General features: G+C 44.7%; 3 protein-coding genes and 1 long non-coding RNA gene across 5 annotated transcripts; 2 read left to right on the plus strand and 2 right to left on the minus strand.

Moving 5' to 3' along the window:
- The first annotated feature begins 2399 nt into the window (after window positions 1–2399).
- Window positions 2400–3573, plus strand: LOC133903799 (proline-rich protein 4-like). Its single transcript, XM_062345262.1, has 2 exons — window positions 2400–2639; window positions 2741–3573. Exons 1-2 carry the CDS (start codon window positions 2477–2479, stop codon window positions 3361–3363), a joined length of 786 nt encoding a protein of 261 aa, XP_062201246.1. The 5' UTR covers window positions 2400–2476; the 3' UTR covers window positions 3364–3573.
- LOC133903800 (uncharacterized) lies at window positions 3547–5947 on the minus strand. Of its 2 annotated transcripts, none has more exons than XR_009907355.1 (4): window positions 5578–5947; window positions 4587–5192; window positions 4428–4515; window positions 3547–3684 (listed from the first exon to the last, which is right to left on the minus strand). It is a non-coding gene; the product is annotated as an uncharacterized LOC133903800 (long non-coding RNA). The 2 variants fall into 2 exon arrangements; XR_009907354.1 differs by having other exon boundaries at window positions 3661–3939.
- An 8477-nt stretch (window positions 5948–14424) lies between these two features.
- On the plus strand, window positions 14425–16949 carry LOC133903703 (uncharacterized). The gene has a single exon (XM_062345143.1). The coding sequence runs from the start codon at window positions 14660–14662 to the stop codon at window positions 16628–16630; it is 1971 nt and encodes a 656-aa protein (XP_062201127.1). The 5' UTR covers window positions 14425–14659; the 3' UTR covers window positions 16631–16949.
- Window positions 16950–18235: 1286 nt separating this feature from the next.
- On the minus strand, window positions 18236–21151 carry LOC133903217 (non-specific lipid transfer protein GPI-anchored 24-like). The gene is made up of 4 exons (XM_062344534.1): window positions 20812–21151; window positions 19244–19407; window positions 18586–18709; window positions 18236–18252 (listed from the first exon to the last, which is right to left on the minus strand). The coding sequence occupies exons 1-4, from the start codon at window positions 21149–21151 to the stop codon at window positions 18236–18238; spliced, it is 645 nt and encodes a 214-aa protein (XP_062200518.1).
- Between the last annotated feature and the right edge of the window lie 2694 nt (window positions 21152–23845).

A 23845-nucleotide genomic window follows, 5' to 3' on the forward strand; every position in this document is an offset into this window, starting at 1 on the left:
AGACCAGATGGGGGCCTTCGGGGGTAGAACTGGCGAAGGCCCGTTATGTGACGTGTATTGGAGAGTGAACAGTCTGACATCCCGTTTACATTTACACTGTGGCTCTATTTATAGCCCACACCCCCGCAATCACAGACCCGGTTTACACTTACTACCCCCTAACCTACTACATTCCTGGAATATCCGGAGGCAGTATGGTACAATTAAACATGGTCCCATAATCACAACAGTGCCCATGACAGCTGGGCCCACTATCCGGCTATTTCTCAATCGAAGGGTGTCGAAGTCATCTCCAAGCGAAGCCTTGATCTTGTCTTCGCCACCACCAGGCGAAGGCCTGGCTCGGTCGTCACCACCTCCATGTGAAGGCCTGGTCCTGTCTTCGCATCCATCAGGCGGAGGCCTGGCCCCGTCTTCGCTGCCTCCTGTCGAAGGCTTGGAGCGCGAACTGTAGCTTCGCCGGGTAGTCGGGGTAGACCAGTCTTCGCATCCATCGGACTGGTTGTGGATGACTCCAACTCCAACTAACTTCGCAGTTGCCCTCGGGTATGGGGACGGCTGGGGATGATCCCCAACAAATATGATCTAAACGAGTGGCAGAAAACACATTAACTTCAAGATGGTTGTGTTTTCGCCATTCGTTTGGATTTACTATTGTCACTAGAGTTCAACAGCTTCGGATAGCGCAAGATGTAAAACGGATGGTGCAAAACTGCTCTACCAAGAACTCGTCAACGTATGGGGATTTGAGACTAGATCCCCAAGCTGGTGAGCTCCTGGTAGAGTAGTTTTGCAACAACCGTGCCTATTTGTCATTGTGGTTTCAAATTGTGTTTTCGCCATTCATTTAGATTTAGAATACTCCACCACAAAATATTTTGGCATAGGGTCATATCCACATGCTGAAAAGTTCCTGATAGTGTATTTTCGCACATGTGGATGTATTATCACTTCGGGTTCAACGCATAAACCAATGATAGTTAGGTTATCACTATCGGTTCGAGGCATGAACTGGCAGTGATAATTGGGTTATCACTACCGGTTCAAGACTTGTACTGGCAGTAATACTTACTATCACTGTCGGTTCTGAAGTCGGCAGTAATAATCCATAATTATCACAATCGGTTTAAAAAGCGGCAGTGATGCCAGTTTGGAACTGACAGTGACAACATATTCTGTAGTAGTGTGTGGTGAATCACCTCGGTCTCTTCTTCCACTCCAATCTTTTCTCCCTTTAGAGATGACCTAAAGATGCCAATAAGGTTGTTCTATAGGTACGATTCAACCGATGACCGGTGTATAATGCTTGCTTATTTTTTAAAAAAAATAATGGATAAATATTGTGCACAATGCACTTTACAAGTGGCTAACTGCATAATCCTTTGGCAACTAAATTACACGTCTTACAACAGATGGTTCCCCTCTCTTCTTTGGCTTTTCATCCTCCCTATTAGAGTACCAATTGCAACCCTCAGAGTCCAGAAACTTTCACTCGCTTATTTCATATTCGGCATGAATGTGAGAAAATTTCAACAATGGAATTCAAACACTTCCAATCTTGAATTTCTAAGATTTAAGATCAGTTCCAGCAACTTTCGACTCAAAAACAGTTTTGTTGCTGATTACAATGTTAATTGTTGTTTCCTTCAGCAGCAAGAAAGGAAAGAGATGATAGAATAGCATTTTGAACCCTTGAGGATTACTCAACGTGTGTACAGAAATAAATGGGGGCATATCTAGTACAATAGCCAGCTTGAGAACTTGCATGATTGCACTCAAGTATACAGGACCTTCGGCAGGAAGAGATAAGAGGGTACTCACTTAGGGCCCATTGGACAGAGGCTCAACCCAGCAGGCACTGTCAATGTTGCTTCCAAGTCTTTAGAAAGTTGTGAGCATAAAATGGTAAAGTTATTCGGCAGTCAAACAAGTTTTTTTAGAGATGTTTAACAAGTTTTTTAATGGCTTTTATTTTTTGAGATGTCAAACAAGTTGTTTAACACTAAAACACTCGACTCCACAGCAATGTCATTGATGCAAATATACACAGCTGAACTGAAGATCATAGAAAAAAAACCGGTATCATCCATGACACGTAGTCATCAAATATTCAATTGAACTTGGAAAAAAATTCCTATGCTCCAAAAGTCAATTGTTCCTTCAATGCAGCCATTTGTTGTTGATCTCTGCATGCATGGAGGTGAGATTAGCCTGGTGATCAGGTAGATCTGGCCATCCGGGGAGCAGACAGAGTATGATCAACCGGGAACGGCATTAACTCACAAATCTGCAAAGCCGGTGCCAGATTTTGGTAGCTCCTTGATCACTAGCTGCACTTAACTTCTGCCAAATGCTTCGGCTCCACCGATAACCTGTAATCCTATATAAACCCAGCACTGCCTCTCCTTGATCTCCATGCATCCAGTGCTACCAAGTTGAGTCTAAACAGCATCTTGTGAACACGCAAGAACCAGCAATGGGGACTCTGCCTCGAGGCCTGCTTGTCGGCATCTGTGCCGTCCTGTTAGCAGCGGTCTTCGCCGATGCCGCGGGGGGTGAGGCGGCCTCCATGGTCGTCGGCTTGGCCAAGTGTGCCGACTGCACAAGGAAGAACATGAATGCTGAGGCTGTTTTCAAGGGTACGTTCATCTCCGACCATGCCATTGTACTAAGCAATTTGTTAAGAGTTTTCTGGAGCTTGTACAGAAGATTACCTGACAATGCTGCACTCGTTCTTCAGGCCTTCAAGTGGCTGTCAAATGCAAGAACACTGACGGCATGTTCGAGACCAAGGCCATCGGCGAGGTTGACAAGTCCGGCACCTTCAGCGTCCCCCTTGCAGCCAACCTCCTCCGCGAGGACGGTGAGCTGAAGCAGGACTGCTTCGCGCAGCTTCACAGCGCGTCCAACCAGCCATGCCCCGGACAGGAGCCGTCCTGGATCGTCGGGCCATCCAGCAATGACAACAAGAAGACCTTCCTTGCAGTCGCCGGCAAAATGCACTACTCGTCCAAAGAGTGCGCCTCGGCATTCCTCTGCGACCCTTTCCACAAGAAGCACCTCTTCCACAAGAAGCCCATCGTGATCCCTCACATCCACAAGAAGCCGGTGCCAGAGTACAAGCCGACGACACCAGTGCCGGTGTACCACCCAACGCACGTGCCGACCTACAAACCACCCACTCCGGAGTACTCGCACCCATCGCCAACTCAGGTCTACCATCCTCCTGCTGACCAGAAGACCCAGAACCCCGAGATAGACACTGAGAAGTTCAAGAAACTGCTCCCCTTCATCAAGAAGAAGCCCTTCTTCTTCCCCAAGTTCAAGAAGTTCCCTCCTGGCAAGGAGGAAATCAAGGCTTAGAAAGATTGGTGAGACACGAAGCATAGTTGGTTGGTCTGAATCTATTGCTATGTAATGTTGCATGGTTCCTTACCTCTTTTGGTCTTTTGAGTGTTTGTCAACTCTTACAGGCCTCCACCTTATACAAATAAAGCTTTTGTTCTAAGGATATTGGCCTGGATGTAACAACCTTAATTTACTGGATACATATATAAAGTTCCAGATGTCCTATGGTGAAAGTTGCTACGTGGTCAAATTGTTCATGTTGGCAGATGATGAATATCCATGTATCATTTTCATTTGCTCCTGTCCTGGGCCCTTTGTTTGAAGCTACAGCTCTTTCTGCATTGGCAATGAAGGGATTTCAATTTTGTCTAAGGTTAGTCATGACTTATGGTCTCACTCACTGACTGACAGGTTTTGTTTCCGTCCATGGGAGTCAGACTGGATTTGCAAAGGCCAAGTACTACCATCCTACTACACCACCCTCTGCATGCCTTAAGTAGTAGGGAAATGAGAACATTTGGTGAGAGTTGATAAAAGCGGCATGGTTTAGAGTTCAGCCACGCCCAATATATGAGCTGCCACACTGAAAACCTACAGAACAGACATATGATCTAACATGTCAGAACCGACTACAGGACAGTACATTTATAAGTTATAATGTAGGTTGAGGAAATCCGGGGAATGGCATTGCAGCTTGCAGAGAACTAGAACCAGTCCACGAGATTTGCCCCAAAATCTTTATAAATGAGTTTCTTATAGAAACACTGAAGGCATTTTTGCACGGATTACAATCTGGTCCTACATGGAACTCTTAAAAAGAACATATAACAGGAGTCAGCTAAGAGTATGGCTTTTCGATAAATGGTGGAGCAAAGATATTTCTATTACATATAGCCAAATTAAAGTTAAATACAAACATGGAAAAAATCATTTCCACAACAAAATTGTTTTAGTGTTTACAAAAACTCTAGGCAATGTTCAGTAACAGACATAAGATAATCAAATTCAGCTATGTCATTCCTTTACAACACATTTTGCAATCCCAATAAATGACCGACCATGCCTCAGGTAGACCTTACCTTCAGATTGTAGCCTGACTGCCTGACAAAGCCCTACGAAACAGCTCAGATACGCTTGTTCTTTGCAGCACGAAATGTAACTACCTCACTACAGAAAGCAAAAGAGGCATAAGGAATGGTCCCCAGTTCAGTTAAGTAGAAAATATTTGATCTTAATACTTGACTGTTCTATCTGGAAGTATCTGATGCCCATCTCTAGAGACATCGTTGTTACTGCATTCTTGTCTAGTGTGCTTGCCTCTTCCTGTATCCTGTCTCTGGTACGAATAGTAACTAACAATCCAAGTATGCATAAGGGTTCGGCGTTAAGTGTCTAACAGGAGCGCATTTCATGTTTAAACAATCAGGTTAATTTTAAACTTAAAAGAACTTTGATACATGAAATAAATAAGTCCTAAAGAATCAAGCATAAACTTTTCTATTTAATTGAGGATTTTTATTGGTAAAACAATGTCTGTTAAAATGTGCTCTAGAACTTGTATTCATGGTACGCTGTCTCCCTAAATCATTGCACTTGTATCTATATTTGTATGTATCTAGAATGGACAGTTGAGGAATAGGACCATCATCTTAAACCAACAGGGTGGGGAAGTATAAATATGTCATCCCTAAAAAGCAGGTTTGTTATCAAACACTGAACAAAGGTATAGCAGATAAATTGCAAGTACTTCCCTACTAGTCTCTGCAGAACAGTTTCATAGTCACAAGTCACAATAAGCAAGGAGTTGTAGAGCTATCCTTCGCCTATTCAGTAATCAGTAGTTTCTGCCAAACAGCAGAATGTAAGCTGCCAGAGCACGAAACACACAGGAAAAAAAAAGGAATGAATGCAAATCAAAGATGGCCTAGCAACTATCTCTTGAGGCAGCCACTACGAAACGCAATTACCTATTACCTGTCATACATTATACGTGAGGATTATCATAGGCATATACGCATATTAGCATACTTTTGCCGCTGAGTAAGGTAATAACAAAGCATTAAGTGTTCCGTCAAGATTCCTTTGCTAACTAATCATCACCATTCATCAGAGTTAACAACACAGCAAGAATGTTCCGATTCTGAACTCCATAACTAGTGCCAATTCGTTCTCGCAGATCCCTGGCTAGATCAATTACGAAAAGAAAAAAATGGAGGCGGGGAAACAAACCTCAAAATATCCTGCATTACGGAAGCGTCGGCGGTCGACGCGCCGCCTGGCGATGCCGCAAGAACGGCGCGCGCGCCTGACCATCGTCTTGAGCCGGGAACGCGGCCGAGGGGGAATCTTTACCGAAGGGCATCGTGCGCGCTGCTGCTGCGAGGGTCCCCAAGAAACGGCGGCGGCGACGGCGGCGGCGATGGGAACGGGGGAAGAACTTCTCGCCGCCGCCGCCGCAGAGAGTGCTTGGGCTTGGGCCGCGCTGGTATCGGGCTGAGAGGGCCATAGCTAAATTGGGCCTGCAACAGCAAAGCTTTGTTGTTTGCAATCGACAAGATCGACGAGATGCACACATCGTAGATCGACACCAGATAATTGTTCTCTTGGATTCTTATGAGCCAGAATTTTTTTACAATTTAAGGGCTTTATTCCCCAGTCTCGTCTAGAAACGGACGGACCATATGAGTGTCAGTTTATAGCGCCTTTGAGCTTAAAGCTCCACACACACCTTTAACATAGTTCTGACACAAATCTCATTACATGCATAGTTTTGATGATAGATCAATCATATAACTTATGAGTTAGAAATTTTGTTTTCGATTTGAAAAAACTTAAAGATCTAATCAACATCATCAAAACCTACTTCAACTATCGTGAGAGATTGTCAGGGATTATTGAAATTGGCAAGATCCAGTTAGGAGCTCCACCACGTTTATTGGCTAAGAGCTGACTGAGCTCGATGTAATGGGTTGTTCACTCAAAGTCAAGTCATGGATGTAAAGGTTTGATGTTTACGTGCTTTACCATTTTGGTGTTAATCAAATTTAAACCTGTTGATCTTTCTGACAAAATAATATTGCACGATACATTTTACCTTGTCTTAAATACTGATCCTGTGTATCACCACAGTTTAAGAGAGAGAGAGGACAGGAAGAGTATAGGGAGAGAGAAAATTGCTTTAATCTTCATCTAACAAATACCGGTCACTCGTTTCCTAAAAAGGAAGATATATATACACATACAAATAAAAAAGGTAAAGACTTATTTTCGAAGGTGCATGCTCTGCGTGCTTGCATGTACGCTCGTACCCGCAATGATACGCCTGCCGTGGCTCGTCTTCGTCATCGTCCGAATGGAGGTAGGATCTGCCACCCATGCACCCTTGTCGCCCAGGAGGTGGAGCCACTTCAAATCTAGTGTGATGGTGACCCACACTCTGGGATTGGGCAGTTTGTTTCACACTGCGTCCTACCCATGAGTGCTACGATAGACCATCGAGCTTTGGCAACATCACCATTTTGTAGCGATTTGCTTTCAGGGTTATATAAATTTTCCTAGGAACTATTTTTCAGAGGTACGAAATTGCTTCAATTTTACCTAGCTAATGCATGAAATTGTTTTTTCAATTTTATTTGTAGTTATCCAAAGTTTACTTCTCAAAGTCACATAATTTGTGTGCAAATGTTATGTTGATTTGGTTTTTTCGATCATAACTCTGATCTGCCTTTTGTTTCTTAGCCGGAACAATTAATTTGCTTACACATAATTGTTTTTTTCTTACTGATTTGTTTGATTTGCTTATGTTTTTTTGATACGGTTGTATTGATTTGCTTCTCTGGTCGTAGCAATTTGCTTTCAAAATTTGTATTGATGTATTTTTCATTTTGAATATATAGGATGTGGTGATTCTCGTGACCAGTGGAGTTCTTTCTCTCCCTAGGTTGAGGATTGGGCGTTCGATGCTGGTCGCTCATCCCCGATGACGAGGAGCTCGACCAGGCGCGGAGGAGCTCATCCCCAGTGACGAGGAGCTCGATCTACTCTATTTGGGTGGCATGGAGTCCAATGTTAATGGTGATGTTAAGGAGCTTGGTCCCATCGATTCAAGCGGTGAGAAGCTCGATCCCCACGGAGGATGTCGATTTGGGTATTGGCAGGAGCAACTGCAACTTGCTTTTAAGATTGTATTGATTTACTTCTCATGTTGTAAAATTTGTGTTGATGTGCTTTTCATGTTGATTCAAATGGGGAGAAGGTTGTGTGCGGTTGCCTTGCGGAGCAAAGCATTAAGAAAGCAATATTAAGGACTTTCCTAATTAGAGGTGTGCAGGCGGATAAGTATTAGCACCTAAATGGCCGTGGATGCGCTCCCGCACGATGGTTGCTTAATTGGCTAGGATAGCCTGATTATGAAGACTCCTAATCAAATAATTTCCTAACAGGGATGTGCGGACGAATTAACTTTAGCACGCACAGTTAGTATTTAGCAGTGTCTAATAAAAAATTACAATTACAAGAAAGACACCCACACACCACATCACTGCTCACACTCCATCTGTAGACTTTTTATTTTGTTGAGATGCTCGATCTAACAATTTCTATGTGAGACTTGCTGCAAATTGCGCACTCCATTCCTGAAGGCCGAGGAGACGAGATAGTGGCAGAGGAAATTTCCTTTTCCTTTTGGACTAGGTGGCTGCTGCATGCTGCACAACAGCTGGGAGCATGGTCTTCGCAGCAAAAGTAGCGCTTGTTAATCATTTCAATGCAAAAAGCCTTGTAAATTAATTATACAAAAATGTTATATACTCTTCAACGCAAAAAAAAAAGCTCTTATGCCTAATCCGCTCGGCAAATTGTTAATTCTCATTTTGTTCTCTATTTGCAGGCACTTTGATCACATCCCCGAAGGCGCAATTTTATTATCAGCCATACACATGCTCTTGTTGGATAAGTAAGTCTTGTGTACAAACACAAAGTCAATGACACCTTTGGTGTGGTGGTGAAGGTGTGGTAAAAGCAATATCTCACTATCTGTCTATTGGAGTTAATTGCTTTTCTTTTACTGAAGTACTTGGAAGGTCATGGTTTGATAGGCATGTTTGTTTGTCGGTCAACCACGTCACTCCTGCCTTAACTATAGACAATGACTAGTGAAAGAATTTTTGTTTCTAGTGGCATATACTCTCTAATGGTTGTCTTGTTTGTAACCGTCAAAAACTCCATCGATCACAAAAATATGACATTTTGAACCTATATGCTTCCATTCAAACTTTATAATTTTGACTATTAACATCTTTCAAAATACATAGATTGAAAACATAAAAAGCATGTGTTGATTTTTTTTAAAAAGTATTTTCCTTATAATATTAATTTATTAGATTTTATAATTGTATTTTAATATAAAACAATGATAAATTTTGAGGACTGTGTTGTTGTCCAAATTAACGTCAAGTATTTGCAATTGAGGTAATAGATTAATAATCGGTATATTAGTGTTAGTGCATGCCACTGCTGGAAACGGGAATATCTCTGTGGGCGATAATTTTGTTTTACGGTTATGATGGAATACATAGGGAAATTATACGTTAATATGTGGATTTCTACAACACACATAGGGAAATTAATTTTCTCGTGGGTTGTAACAGAACGTACATAAAAAATACACATTAACTTGCCAGTAGACACAAAACGCACAGAAAAATAGCACACGGAGAAATTATTATTCGGCTACCATGTTTTCATTTTTTTCTTCCGCGCCACTCTCGTTCTCATTTTTGCGTTCAGGCACTGCTATTTTCCATGCCACGCCAAGCAGCAGTGGCACTTGACCGCGCGGGCACCAAATTTCCAAGGCAGCCTCGTGCCAAACAGCAGCTATAGCACTACGCATGCCACACATGCTAGCTACCCAGGCCCACGCGGATGAAGAATTTCCACAGTCGCGAGCGCAAAAAAAAAAAAGAGAAAAAGACCCCATCTCGCATGCCCCGTCGAACCCAATCCCGTCCGCCCGTTTGTCCCCATCACCAGTTGCCTTCATCCACATCCATCCTCGTCCCTTTCTACCTTGTCTGTCCCCATCCCCAATTGCCTCCATCCCCATCCGCCCCCCAAATCGAGTCGCTCGTCCACCTCCGTCTATTAGGCTACCCCCAATCCGCATCCTCCATGAAGCCACACCCCCAAACCCACCGCCTCCATCATGCCCCCCCCCCCCCCGTCCAAACCTTATTGTGCTCCCTCTCCGCACGCCTCCCCCGCCAAACCCCGCCTCCACATCCTCCTTGACATGCCACTACACCGACATCAACAACCCCGCTGCACCAACCCTGGAGGATGTCCATGACATTAACACCAGAGGAGCCCACTGCATCAACCCCGGACGAGGCCCCGCCACAGCGATCCCTGGAGGAGCCTGCCACACCGACACCCATCTGTGTTGCCTGCCTGCAATCCGACTGAGGTAATAAAGCTCTTTTCTTTTCCTCCAAAATTTGCTATATGATGTGCTCTGCCTTTCAAGTTGAGGATGCTGATTGCTTATTGTGTTGTTATGGTGGATGCGTATGGAATGAATTTGGCATGCACAACATCAGTGTTTTTTTTCACTGAAATTCGGCTATTGATATTTCAATAGTAGTACCATGTATTGCTAGTTGTGTTGATCTAGTGACTGCTCGTAGTAGTGTTGCTCTATGCTTGAAATAGATGCTTGTGATATATATATATGTGATATTGTGAGCGCCCTTGTATTTTTTGTTGTTTGTGTGTGTTGTAGTATTCAATTATTATCATTACTTAATCACCCACTTTAATGGTTGTATGAACTTGGAGTGTTTGTTCTGTTACTCAAAATAATGCAACAGAAAATATGTAATAACTAATATATTTATCTTTGAATCACAGAACTAGTTAACATGTGACACCGCATATGGATGTATAGTGGTTGGCAACGTGGTAAAGCTACCTCTAATGAATGGATTGATCAAACCACTCAATTCTTGAATCATGCATTTTCATTTTTTGATGTAGCTGAAAATGATACTATTAAGTGTCCTTGTACTATGTACCGAAAGTACTTTAGACACTAAAGAAATATTGTAGAGTTGCACTTGTGTAAGCATGGTTTTATGGAAGGTTATGAAACATGGACGGAGAATCACCTGTTATATTTAAGAACCGGCAGTGATATATAAAAATCCGTTTGTAGCTGAAATCGACAGTAATAAGTATACAAATTGTTAGAATAAGCTCAAGAATCGGTGGTAATATGTACAATCATTATAGCTTCTATAACCAACAGTGATAATTATGAATTATCACTGCTATTTATTCACTGTCGGTTTTTAACCGACAGTAATACAGTTTTTGAATTATTAGTGATGATTTTTCTATAGTAGTGTAAATTTCATTGAAATCACACTTAAATACCATCATTTGAATATACCGAAGAAGACGACGCAAGTAAATTGTGTCATTCACCATGACTGCAAATGGTAGCCATGCTCGTCGTGTTACAATTGACCACAACAACTGGCCTATTCTTTTTTTTTTTCTTGTCTGAAGGAAGTTGCTGTGGACCTGGATATGACCAGAAAGTTCTTTTAACGAATATGTGCTTCAGACTTTGCACGTGGACATTGTTGTACTAATTATTTCCTACGTTGTTCCCCAGCAAAACGGCTTGATCGATCATTGATGCACCAACCCCAAACTATGCATGAATGAAGGATTTCATTCGGCACGGCGCCAAGCTGAGCAAACGATAGATTAGCTGTATTGCTGATGTCCTCTAAAAAAAACTGTGATGATGATTGTGTCCAATGGGGGCTTCATCTTATCACGAAACTATGCATGACTGCATGTTTTTTCCCTTCATATTTTACGTACTCAACTCCAAAGCTTTAACGCATATATATGAACTACTATTTAACCGATATCTGTCATAATCAAACTGTTTCTAGAGGAATTCTTGTTGAGTTTTTATGGAACCACTACGTTCCAGACAAGTGCACCACAAGTATGGCATCGTATGTCTGGTCGTCGGGTTAGAGACGGAGTGGGGATTAGGGTTGCATGATTCACTTTGTCTGCCAGCCTTAGATGGAGTCTGGCAGCACAAACTGGTGGTGGGCTACACAATAGGTAGGGTGGCGAGGTGGCAGTTGTGCTGCTAGAGTCGTAGGCTCGAAAGCCGGTGGTGGATGGTGGAGGCTATAAGAAAGAGGGAGGTTAGGAGGCAGTTGTGGAACCTGCAGTGGAGGAAGATTGAGAAGAACAAATTAATGTGGGTGGGATCGGTGGTATCTACCGTGGGCGGGTCTAGATATCGTCGGTGAGGCATTTGAGCGGTGAAGTGTGTGGAATGGTGGCGGCAGATGGTGGCGGGGGGCTAAGGAATGAGAGAGACGGGTGCCGTTCCTTATCTGGATTATGACCTCATGGGGACGTGGAAGGAAAGAGGTCTAAAGAATTGGATCTGTATCAATAATTGGGATTAAAGTGATCATGACTAATGACTTAGAAATCAACTAAAATTTCTTCAATTTTCAAGCGCTTGATATTTAGACCCTTCCTTGTTTAGAGCATGTTTGGTTAGACTGATGTTTTTCCAAATGCTGCTTCTGGCTGATGACCCTATGAAGCTACTTTTGGTTGATGGCCTTGGAGAAGCTGATAGCCTGTTTGGTAACCATGTCTGGCTGATGGCTTTTGAGCAGAATGGAGTGTGCACTGTCTGTAATGTCCATAGTTGTATGGAGTGAATGTATTTATTTCTATAAACTGTTTAGTGAATGTTATTAATATTTACTAACTGTATTAGTGATTGTTTTGGTTTTATTAGCAATGTAAATAATTAAGCAACCATATATTTAATTTTTGAAAACATGTGTGTCCTAAAATAGAATATGGTCATTCCATTGATTAGAGAATTACAAAAGGAGGATAAGCAACATTACATGTTGTCTATTCTCTCATGGACAGCAAAGCATTAACAATACTATCATAAGAAGTATTCATATCGCTCTCTTCATGTCCTAATAAACTAAGTTGAGACGACAATGCTTCGTGATCATTGAATATGTAGTCTTCATCTTGATCAAATCTCTCAAAAAGATAATCTTTTAAAGAACTATCTCGAATAAAGTTGTGAAGAGACATGCACACTCTCGAAGCTACCTAGATGGAGGCGCCATTGATGGGAGGAGGCGGCGGGCGGCGTCGACCTGGACGGATGGGCGGTGGCCTGGACGAGTGGGGGCGATAGGGAGGCGATCTAGATTCGCGGGGATGACGTGGTGGCACCGTGGATGGGCTAGGGGCGACTGGATGAGGATGATATCGTGGATGGGCAGGGGCGGCAGCGACGGGGCGGCAAAACCCTAGTCCCAGCCATCACTAGAGAGGAGGAACCGCTCGGGTCTCAAGGGATGCGAAGTCGGACCGAGAGGCACTACAGGGTTGAAGGCTTTTTATATGATGACAAATGTAGGTAATTTCATATGAACTTGATGCCCACTCTGAAAACAGCTACCCATAGAAGCTAGTAAAGCTCACCAGGACTTGTTTTTAAGGTATAGTTTATTTCTAGTTTTTGAGGCCCTTTAGCTTTTGACAAACTACTTTAAGAAGCCACTCATTTGGTTGGACTTTTGGCTTCTAAGGCGAGAAGGCAAAAAAAGTCCAAGCAAACAGGGCCTACACGAGATAAATTGATATCAGCACCAGACAAATCTTAATTAGGCTGTAATTTTTGCAGCCTTTTAACCTGAGCATGGATCTGGTTTCATACCACCATTTTAATTTAATTTCAATTTTATACCAAAGGTCTTCGCCTTGCTTTATTAGAAAGAAAGGCAAAATTACTGCAGTACCACTATTTCTAAAGCGGTTTGCAAATATACCAGTTTTCTAGGCTGGATTTCTATTTTACCACTAGTTACTTCCTGACTTTGCTCCGTCTACCACTGCGCCAAAGGATTGAAAATCGATGACTCTAATTAAATCCTCACCATTATCTTCTTTCTATCCTCATCTCCTTTCTCGTGTCAGTCCCCGGCACCCTTCCACTCATCATGCAACCGCCATGCCTACCACCACCCGCATCACCCCTAGCTCGCCCCAGTCGCCACCTTTCTCGTCCTTGCTGGCTGCCATATATGCCCTATCGCCTCCTCCTCCCGCCTCCCCCTAGGCCCGCCGCTTCACCTCTCGCCCCATGTGACTACTCACTGTTCTGCCCGAGGTGAGGGTGCACACCTGTGTTGCTGCCTCGGCTGATCTAGCCGCATAGGGCTAGGGCCTGGCACCACCTGCAAGGGATGGGTCGGCTGCGAGATGCCGAGGACGAGCCCAACCCACCGCATCTACCGGAGAACAAGGAAGAGAAGTGAGAGGAGGAATTTCGTCAGAGAAGAAAGCATATAAGCTAGGAGGGCTTCGGAGGGGAGGAAGATGTGCGGGAGATGACAAATTGGTTGATAGATGCATAGTTTTTGATGGAGTGGTAGATGGCGCAAAAGGGAAACTGATCAGTGCTAAAGTAGTAATCCGAGCTTGGAGAGTGGTATGTCCCAATTTTCGCTATGAGAAAGCAAAATAGTTTACGCTGTGGTAGTCAGATTTACACATGTTATCACGTTACAAATGTTGTCCGCTGCAAAACCCTTGTGTCTGACCATCTAACACTCCTTTATTTTAATTTCAGTTTCAGGTTTGTAAGTCACTCATTCTAATCGATGAAAAATGGCAGCTCTCGTCTGTTTTCAAAAAAGAATTAAATGATGTACACCTGATTCCCCGTAGTTTGCCCAAAAGAAGTGCAGAAAATCCAACGAACAAAGAAAGGGCGGGCTCTATTGCTTACGGCACGGTACGCTGGTCGTTTTCTGTTCAACCAAAAACGGACGGCCGTGATGGTCAACCCAGACCGTGCGCGTCCCACTTCACTTGCCAGTTCGCCACTCCCCTTCTCCCTTCCCGGAATTTCCAGAGCTGCCCACGACACAGCACCGGGCCCACCTCTACCAAGGGCCCCACCCACTGACCGCACAGACGACCCGCGCCCGCAACCCACTCCAACCGCAACCGCAGCCTCTTCTCCCCAACCGAGCCCACCACCACCAAGGAAGAAGCCACACCAGCTCCCAAAACCCCACTACAAATCCCCCTATTCATCCTGCTCCCCAGCAGATCGCACAATCGGCAAGCGTTTCCGTGTGATTCGACCCCGAATACCCAAGCAGCGAAGCGGAGGCGGCGGTTCTTGGCAGAAAAAAAAAATCGGTTCTTTGATTGGGGAGGGGAGATGAGCGAGGGGGTGAAGGCGATGCTGGCGCGACCGATCCAGATGGCCGACGAGGTCGCCAAGCAGTGCGCCGCCGCGCGGAGCTTCCGCGCCGAGTGCGCCGACCTCAAGGTCCGCGCTGACAAGCTCGCCGCCCTGCTGCGTCAGGCAGCGCGGGCGCCGGACCTCTACGACCGCCCGGCCGCGCGGATCATGGCCGGGGCGACGCAGGCCCTGTCCAGGGCGTCGGTGCACTCGGCGCGGTGCGCGCGCGGGCACTCGCGGCTCCGGAGCCTCTTCACGCTCAGCCCCGCCGCCGGGTTCCCGCGCGCCGTCGCCGCGCTGGACACCGCTCTCGAGGACGTCGCCTGGCTGCTCCGCATCTCCTCGTCGCACCACCACGACGGAGGAGGCGGGGACGGCGAGGACGACTCGCTCCTGGGACTCCCCAACATCGCGCAGAACGAGCCCATCCTCTTCTTCATCTGGGACCACGTCGCGCGGCTGCACACAGGCTCCCCCGCGGCGCGCGCGGACTCGGCGGCAAACCTCGCCTCGCTGGCCCGGGACAGCCAACACTTCGCCAAGCTCATCATCGAGGAGGACGGCGTGCCGCCGCTGCTCAAGCTGCTCAAGGAGGGCACAGACGACGGGCAGGAGGCCGCGGCGCGCGCGCTGGGGCTGCTGGGATGCGACGCTGAGAGCGTGGACAAGCTCATCCAGGCGGGGGTGTGCTCCGCCTTCACTGCTGCACTCAAGGAGCCGCCCATGCGCGTGCAGGCCGCAGTCGCCGAGGCCGTTGCGACCCTTGCAGACCGGAGTTCCACGTGCCAGGACCTCTTCGCGCAGAACAACGCCGTCCGGTACCTCGTTGGCCACCTTGCCTCTGGGACCATTCAGGAGCACAGCAGGTACTCCGTTGGCTCAAGCAGCTCTAATAAGAACAGCACCGCTGCACCGCAGTCCATGAACTTGCTCCACTCTGTGATGGTTGCCAAGACTCTGAGCATGAACCGCGATGGTGACCTTGACACCTCCAGTGGCACCGCCGAGCCGCCAAGGATGTCTAATGGCTCGCCAGGCGAGCAAGACACGAAAAGGAACCAAATGCAGTCGGTGGTTCACTCTGCTATGGCTGCCAAGACAACCACAAATGGCTCGTTGGTTCCGCCATTCAGGCCGCAGCTGGGCACGAGTGGCTCCAGTGGCCGTGGTGCTCGCGAAGTGGAGGATCCCGAGACCAAGGCACACTTGAAGGCTATGGCGGCAAAAGCTCTGTGGAAGCTCGCCCACAGCCATTTGGGTGTCTGCAAGAGCATTACAGAGTCGCGTGCGCTGCTGTGCTTTGCTGTGCTCCTGGAGAAGGGTGATGGAGATATGGGTACTGATGTGCAGTTCTTCTCGGCAATGGCAATCATGGAAATTGCCCGTGTCGCTGAACACAGCCTTGTGCTGCGGCAATCGGCATTCAAACCCAGCTCCCCAGCAGCCAAGGCTGTCGTTGATCAGCTTCTCCTTGTCGTCCGCAAGGGCGACTACGACAGGTTGCTCCGCCCATGCATCACCGCCCTTGGCTGCCTTGCGCGCACCTTCACAGCAAGTGAGACCAGGGTCGTCGCCCCTCTTGTGCAGCTTCTCGACGAGCGTGAGCCACCGGTCACTAAGGAGGCGGTGATCGCGCTCACCAAGTTCGCATGCACTGAGAACCACCTACATGTGAACCACTGCAAGGCCATTGTCGATGACAGCGGTGCTCATCACCTTGTCCAGCTTGTCTACCTCGGCGACGAGGTGCAGATAGAGGCGCTGATACTACTCTGTTACATTGCACTGTACGTGCCTGAGAGTGAGGAGCTCGCTCAGGCCGGTGTGCTGGCCGTGTTGCTCTGGGCATCGAAGCAGGCTCACATGGTGCAAGACACACGTGTCGAGGCACTGCTTCCAGATGCCAAGGCGAGGGTGGAGCTCTTCCAGTCCAGGGCCTCCAGATGATGCAGGAAACAGGATCACTGGACATGGGTTAGTACTTTGCTGCAATGTGTAACTAGAGTAGAGTTATTTTCATTGTCCGCAATTGCTCTTGTGAGTTAGCTTACATTGTAGGCTGTACATATGAAGCCATCAATTGTCTCAGAAAATTGTTTGGGGGTATTGAATTATAATTCACGAGACATTGAAACACAATATTGGTGTACCTGTAAAGTTGGCCATGAAACTTTTGTCTGTTCATTTCTGGTTCCATCAAGTTGAATCACAAACAACTGGACAATGAAGTTTCAGTCTTTAACCATGCATTGACTTTGTTAAGAAATTTCACGTTATTAATGTTCACAAGTGCTTTACAAATAATTCAACAAAAACTTAATAGGAGCATGAAATTCCAATAAAATTGAGGCCAAGCAGAATCCAGCAAACCAAAGCAACCCCTGTTTGCCGCATATAGACATGATTGCTGATTGATTTGCATCCGCCGTTGTAATTTGTTTTGATGAATCTGCACACGTAATTGGTTCTAATGATTTAGAGTATATTTTCTAGTCATGATTAGATAAACATTGAAAACCATATGTACTTGTCTTAAATGTACTTGAAAACCTTATTGGAAACCATATTGAGTGTTGCAGAGATATTCACTTATGTATTAGAGATCTTGGTAAAGAAGTGTAATTGTCTACTTTACCAAACTTGTTCTATTTTCCCAAACAGGTTCCACATGGTTGGACTTGAACATGTTCCTTGGTAACCACGTTGTCAAAAACTTGAAAAAACAACATTATAGTCTTGTGGTCGTAACAATTCCATTAAAACATCATTTTGCTAATTCAAGAGCATGACGGATTAGCATTCAGCTGGCATGTTGCTCGCGGAAATTTTGGTTTTTAATCAAGTATGAGAAATTATCTAGGAGGAAGTCCTTATTGTGAAACAAAGAGATTAAAAGTAAGTATTTTGTTCGTCATGTATTATTTGATTGACAAACAACTACCACATTTAAGTATGCTAGGTTCTCAAATCTGGGCTGTTCTACTATTAATTATTGCCATTTTTTTCTTTGTGAACTTCAGTGCCTTTGCATTTGCATTTTTGTGAATAGAAGGGAAATGAGGTGGTTGGAAGAAAATGAGATGATACGGCACTCATGAGCTATTGTTTGCACTTGGCTTTTAGAAAGACCATGATTATGTAATTAGTCAGAGTTTTCATATGTGTCTCATGACTTGTTTGGTTGAAAAACAAACTCCACAGTCTCAGTATGCTAGATTAATCTGGATTTTTCTACTTTGCATTGTTGTCCTTTTTTGTAGATTTTTTGTGTGTTTTAGTGCTTTTATATTTGCATTTGTGTCCGCCAAATGGAAATTGGACTGTAGGAACCAAATGAGATGGATGTGGCACTCATAAGCATTGTTTGTAATTGACTAATTATCTTTAATAAAAGATAAATATCACTTATGTAATTAATCAGAGTTACGCATCGGTGAACAATCCTTGTACTCCAACATCAACTAAAAGTTGACCAACTTTATTTCTTAATTTGAGCATTACTAGCTGCCTTGCGTATGGTAGCCAACTTCTCAATTCAGCCACTTCTTTGTCTCAGAGCTGCTTTGATCCTGTAATATAAAGGAAAGCACAATTAGTCCAATTGTTTAATTTTTCAAATAGAATCAATCATCTCAGAACGAGATTTTCAATAATTAACATATAGTACGTAATCTTTTGAGGCTCAAATGACCTTGCAGTTGTCTTTTTTTTTTACTGGAACTGTTCTTCACTTGGCATCAGTTGATGAATAGAACTTCTATTTTTCTATCCTAGTGGCAAGTTGTAGTCCACCATATTCCCTCTACTTCTCTATTGATCCGAGATTATCTGACCATGATCATTGCCACATATAAGAAACTAAGAACAGCATACTGACACCGACATGCGGTGTCACTGCTCACCTACGTAACTCCTGGGGATGGTGATGCCGCACTGCTTGGTGACATAGAACACCTTCTCCAGGCTTATGTTGTCCCTGACTCTGGGGAAGCCCATGTAGTTGCAGACGCAGGGCATATCCGTGCCCTTCACGGAGGCACAGCATTCAACCAATACGGTGGCACCATCGGTATGTCCTTCTGGTCGCAGGTGTTATGCAGCGCGTCAATGTCGTTCTGGCAGGCTGCTCCCGCCTGAGGAGATGGAGGACCTGCGACTGCTACAGCAAGAGGAGGAGCCTTGCAGCCAGGAGGCTGGGAGAGCTCAGCTGGGACATCTTGGGTATGAGCTTAATGGACTCAAACTCTCCTGATTAATTTGGGCTTTGTTTCTGCTGTTGTTATTTGATCTTGTGCATCAGTGATCTGGATTGCAGTTGTTGTAATGTTTGGTGTTTAGAGGGTGATTGGGATTTTTTGGGTTTCTAGCAACAGCTGCAATGCGATATTTGTGAGCTGTTTTGAGGTGACGTGTTTGCTTGAACTTAAGTTCATGCAAATGCAATAGTTTTGACTCTTAAAGTAAGGTTGTTGCTAACATATGGAAGTAGTGTGGCCTTTGTGCACCCTTGTCTACCTCAGTGACGAGGTGCAGATCGAGGCACTGATACTACTGTGTTACATTGCGTTGTACATGCCATGGAGCAAGGAACTCGCTCAGGCTGGTGTACTTGCTGAGCTGCTCTGAGTGACAGAGAAGGCTCACATGGTGCAGGACGTGCAGGCGCTGCTGCCAGATGCCAAGGCAAGGCTGGAACCCTTCCAGTCCAGGGCCTTCTGGTAATGCTGGAAACAGGATCACTGAACATGGGTTAATACTTGTTTTCTGCAATGTGTAAGTAGAGTAGAATTATTTCCATTGTTGATGATTGCTGTTGTGAGGTATGTTACATTTTAGGCTGTACATATGAAGTCATAATCTCAGAAAATTGGTTGGGATATTGAATTATAATTCATGAAATATTGAAACAGAACATTGGTATACCTGTAAAATTAGCCATGAAAATTTTCGTGTGTTCATATCTTGTTTGACCATGTTTACAGTATATTGCTATGAATTTACTTCGTTAAGAAATTTCACTATAGTTATGTTTATGAGTGCTTTGAAGTAAACTCAACCAGAAATTATAGACTTGTAGCAGCATAATTCCTAGAAAATTATTTGTAACCAGAATCAGGCAGACCTAAGCACCCCCTGTTTCCCACATATAGGCATAAGCATGATTGCTGGTTGCTTTGATTTGCGAATGTTTCTTTATGAATCTCTAAATGTGATTTGTTTTAGTGATTCAGAGTATATTTTACTAGTCAAGATTAGATGAATATTTAAAACTCATGTTCTGGAAGTATTTAAGAGATGTTTCATATCCCATTTGTGCATTAGAGTGCACTTGTCTACTTTTCCAAACTTGTTCTATTTTAAAAAACATGTTCTCATGATGGTTGTGCTTGTTCCTTTGTACCCACCTTGTCTGAAAGTTATTAAAAAAAAACATCTTTCTTGTTCCTTGTATTTGGGTCATAGCTTGGTTTTTTTGTTTTGTTGTTTCATTTCTGTACTCTGTTTCGGCTGGCTTCTTCAGAAGTCGGAGCCCAATAAAATACCCTTTTCTCCAAAAAAAAAAATATCTTTTGCTTGTAGCAATTCTGTCTAAAATATATGATCTCCGCATTTTTCAACATGAACCATCGATTGTTTTGGTCTTTGATACAGATCCAGATTATGTAATTAAATGGAGGTTTATATAGGTGAACATGAGTACAGTTCTTGTAGTCCAACATCATCCAACTAAAGGTTGACCAACTTTATTTATTAATTTGAGCATCACTAGTTGCATTGCGTATGTTAGCCAACTTCTCCTTTCAGTCACTTGTTTGTCTCAGGCCTGCTTTGATCCTGTAATAAAAAGGAAAACACAATTAGTCCAATTGATTAATTTCTCCAATAGAAGCAATCATCACAAAATATACATCAGTTGTTGTGTAGTACTTTTCTTTTGCTGTCCTCGTGGCAAGTTGTATATTATCCTAGTATATTCCTTCTACTTGTCTGATTGATCTGAGATTATCTGTCCATGATCATTGCCACATGGAAGAACAGGGTACTGATACCGACATGCGGGACCCGTTCGAGTTGCAACTTTGTGCAGGCCAGCATGTCAGTATCAGTCACCAAGCCAAGCTACTCACCTCCGCAGGTCCCGGGGATGGTGACGCCGCACTGCTTGGTGACGTAGAACACCTTCTCCAGGCTTATTTTCTCCCTGGCGGCGGGGGAGCCCAGGTAGTCACAGACGCAGGGCACGTCGGCGTCTGCAAGCGCCTTCACGGTCGCACAGCAGTCCGGCGACGGCTGCACCTTGGGGCCATCCTTCTTGACGAACTGGAGGCAGGTGGTCTGCAGCGCATCGATGTGGTTCTGGCATGCTGGGACCTCTGCCAGAGGAGATGGAAGGACTGAGCCTGCCGCTGCAGCAGCGAGGAGGAGCAGCGTTGCAGCCAGGCGGCTAGCTGAGCTCAGCTGGGACATTTTGGTATGCTCTTAGTGAATCGAATTCGCCTAATTAATCTGGGTTTTTGTTGCTGTGGTGTAGTGCATTATTAGTGTGATCTGGGCTGCAGTTGCTATTTATAGTGTTTAGAGGATTTGTTTGGGTGTTTTTTTTGGTGTTTCTGCACAATGCAATATTTGTGAGCTTTTTTTATGCTACGTGTTTCCTCGAGTTAGTGTTCATGCAAATGCAAGAGGTGTGACCCCCCCAAAATAAGGGTGTTGCAAAATGGATTAAGTTATAGCGGCTCTGAATTTTAATGGGCTAGGCCATAAGGCTTTTTGTACTGCTCCTTCAGCAAATGTGCCAGTGGGTTGGGTTTGGGATCATGATTTCCGAAGGGCACGAAGGAGCACTCTTTTTTTTGGAAAAAATAACACACACTTGTGCCCATGGGGAAAGAAGCAACGTTAACTTTTTGTGACGGAAAAGCTTTAAAATATAAATATCAGATTTAGGATTTAAATAAGATGTCTAGTATCGAAATTTGCTGCATATTGCATATTTGTTGTCCATACTGTATACTCCAACAATCCTTGCATATTCGAACGAAATATTACTTTCATTTTAAAAAGTGTTTGGATTCAAAATTTGGTATGACCCTTTATGTGACAACCAGAACCGGAAGGTGTTACTGGATAAGATCTGGCATGATTTTTTTCCTGTAACCATTGTTTGAATCATTTGATTGTGCTTAAACCTTTTAATTTGGTAGAACTCAACATATTACCATCGGCTTAAAGGAATGCTGTATATATCGTCTTTAAGTTCATCTCTACCCCAGCTGCCAATCTGTAATTTAGAAAACGAAGCCTAATCTCAGGCAAAATGCCAAGTTAGTTCTTCTCTAACTCAGTTTCGATACATGTACACTGTACTACATGGCACTTCAACCGACAACAGTACAGAACTCTATTGGAGGCACTAAAGAATTTGGCATTGGAATTCATGCTACTGGTCCCCATTCACCCTGCACAAATGGACAAGGTTCTCACTCTGTTTGATGCATACTCCACTTCTCTTCTCAGTGGCCTAAGCACTACTGTATACAGTGAAATGTGAAGCAGTGACAAGAGAAGATCCTCCAGTAGACCTATCCATTCAGGTTCAAGTCCGGTGCTCGCCGTTTGTGTTAGCACCTTTCTAAAGAGTTTTACTTTTCATTCTTAAGACAAAGCCAGAGGTACGTTTTCCTGTTTCTCCAAAGCAGCTGCGGACTTCAAATGCATCTATGCTTGACATGTTATTAGCACATGTTTGTTTTTGCTTTAAATATTGAGAATCTGGTCTATTTCGTAAAATCTATGGAAGTCTATTCTCATAAAATTATGAATTGTGAGATTTTATAAGTACAATTTAACTTTGGACTGTAAGAATTAGTTTTTATATTGTGACTGTTTGTTTTTCTTTTATTTTTAGGTTAGAATCTATAATCAAAATAAAAAACAAATAGGGCCTTAGTAGGTAGCGAGATAGCCAGCCATGTCACCGGCCTCTCTTTTATCCGAACCAGAAGGAATTAACTTTTACTAAGGCTAAGTTGCACCTTGCTGATTAATAACTAGCTAAGCCCTAAAAAAAGATTAATAACTAGATAAGCCCTAAAAGAGATTAATAACTAGCTAAAGCTACAACAAACTTGAGTACTAATCCATCGTGATCCGGCACGGTCGAATCAAGGCGATCGACCCGAGCACAGGCCGCGGCGGTGGAAGAGTAAATCCATCATTGGAGATGGAGCCAGAGAAGGAGCTGGAACCAAGGGGAAGAATATGGCGCCACCAGTGATGTTGAATGTCATTACGGGTATGCATTTGTGTCGGTCTGTCGGAGGATTAACTCCTGTCGCAGGGATCCCGAGAGATCCCTTTTTAGAGATTCGGCCAGGGGATGATCCTGAATATGTTCGTCGGAGAAATAAATGGGAGTGGAAATAAATGCAACGGCTGGTGGTGGGGGATGATCGACCTAGTGCAAAGGGAAGCAAATGCACCGGGGTTTAGACAGGTTCGGGCCGCACGGGGGCGTAATACCCTACTCCTGTATGGAGGCAATAACTTTCCCCGGAGGGGGATCCCTCAAGGAAAATGTCTGGTTACAAGAATATATCGTCTAACTAAGAGCTTGAGGCTCCTTGTTCTAGCTCTGCTCAAGCTTGCTTGCCGTGTTCTTTTTCTAAGTGTGGCACGGTCGAGTGCTTGGGCTTGTTCTCTCCTTCGATATTTCGATGTCTTGGTCGCGTCTCTGATTCGGTCTATCTTCGATCTCTCTGATTCGGGGCCTCCTTCTTTTCTATGTATCTCCATCCTTTTATGCACTCGTCGGCCACGACATACCCCGAACGGGAAAGATGAGGCACAAGTTCCGAGACGCCACGACTGAGAAAGGCGTCATCATTCCCTCTGGGCGAAGTGACAGGGGCGGTGGAAAAAAGCGGCGCGTCGCCCGATCGCCCGCCGCTTTGGACGCCCCAGCGGCGGGCGCCGTTGAGAGGGCCCACCGGGCAGCCACAGAGGCATCCGGCGCGCCCACCCTGTCTTGTTCTTCTGCCACGGCAGGGTGGCAGGCGGAACGCCTTGATCCCGGCAACGTTATCCCGAGACACACCGGATGATACGGGACGGGACCTGTGCAATTAATAGCCCCACGCCCTCCTGCCAAAGCATGGCAGG

This window comes from Phragmites australis, chromosome 21 (genome assembly GCF_958298935.1).
Source record: "Phragmites australis chromosome 21, lpPhrAust1.1, whole genome shotgun sequence".
NCBI lineage: Eukaryota > Viridiplantae > Streptophyta > Magnoliopsida > Poales > Poaceae > Phragmites > Phragmites australis.

Excerpts from the sequence above, each read along its gene's own strand:
- LOC133903799 (XM_062345262.1), top strand. The coding sequence starts at position 2,477 with ATGGGGACTCTGCCTCGAGGCCTGCTTGTCGGCATCTGTGCCGTCCTG. Across the intron at positions 2,640-2,740 it reads TGCTGAGGCTGTTTTCAAGG|GCCTTCAAGTGGCTGTCAAA; the intron begins GTACGTTCATCT and ends CTCGTTCTTCAG.
- LOC133903703 (XM_062345143.1), top strand. The coding sequence starts at position 14,660 with ATGAGCGAGGGGGTGAAGGCGATGCTGGCGCGACCGATCCAGATGGCC.
- LOC133903217 (XM_062344534.1), bottom strand. The coding sequence starts at position 21,151 with ATGTCCCAGCTGAGCTCAGCTAGCCGCCTGGCTGCAACGCTGCTCCTC. Across the intron at positions 19,408-20,811 it reads CATCCCCGGGACCTGCGGAG|CATTACCAGAAGGCCCTGGA; the intron begins GTGAGTAGCTTG and ends TCCTGTTTCCAG. Across the intron at positions 18,710-19,243 it reads CATGGCATGTACAACGCAAT|GGCACGGATATGCCCTGCGT; the intron begins GTAACACAGTAG and ends GCCTCCGTGAAG.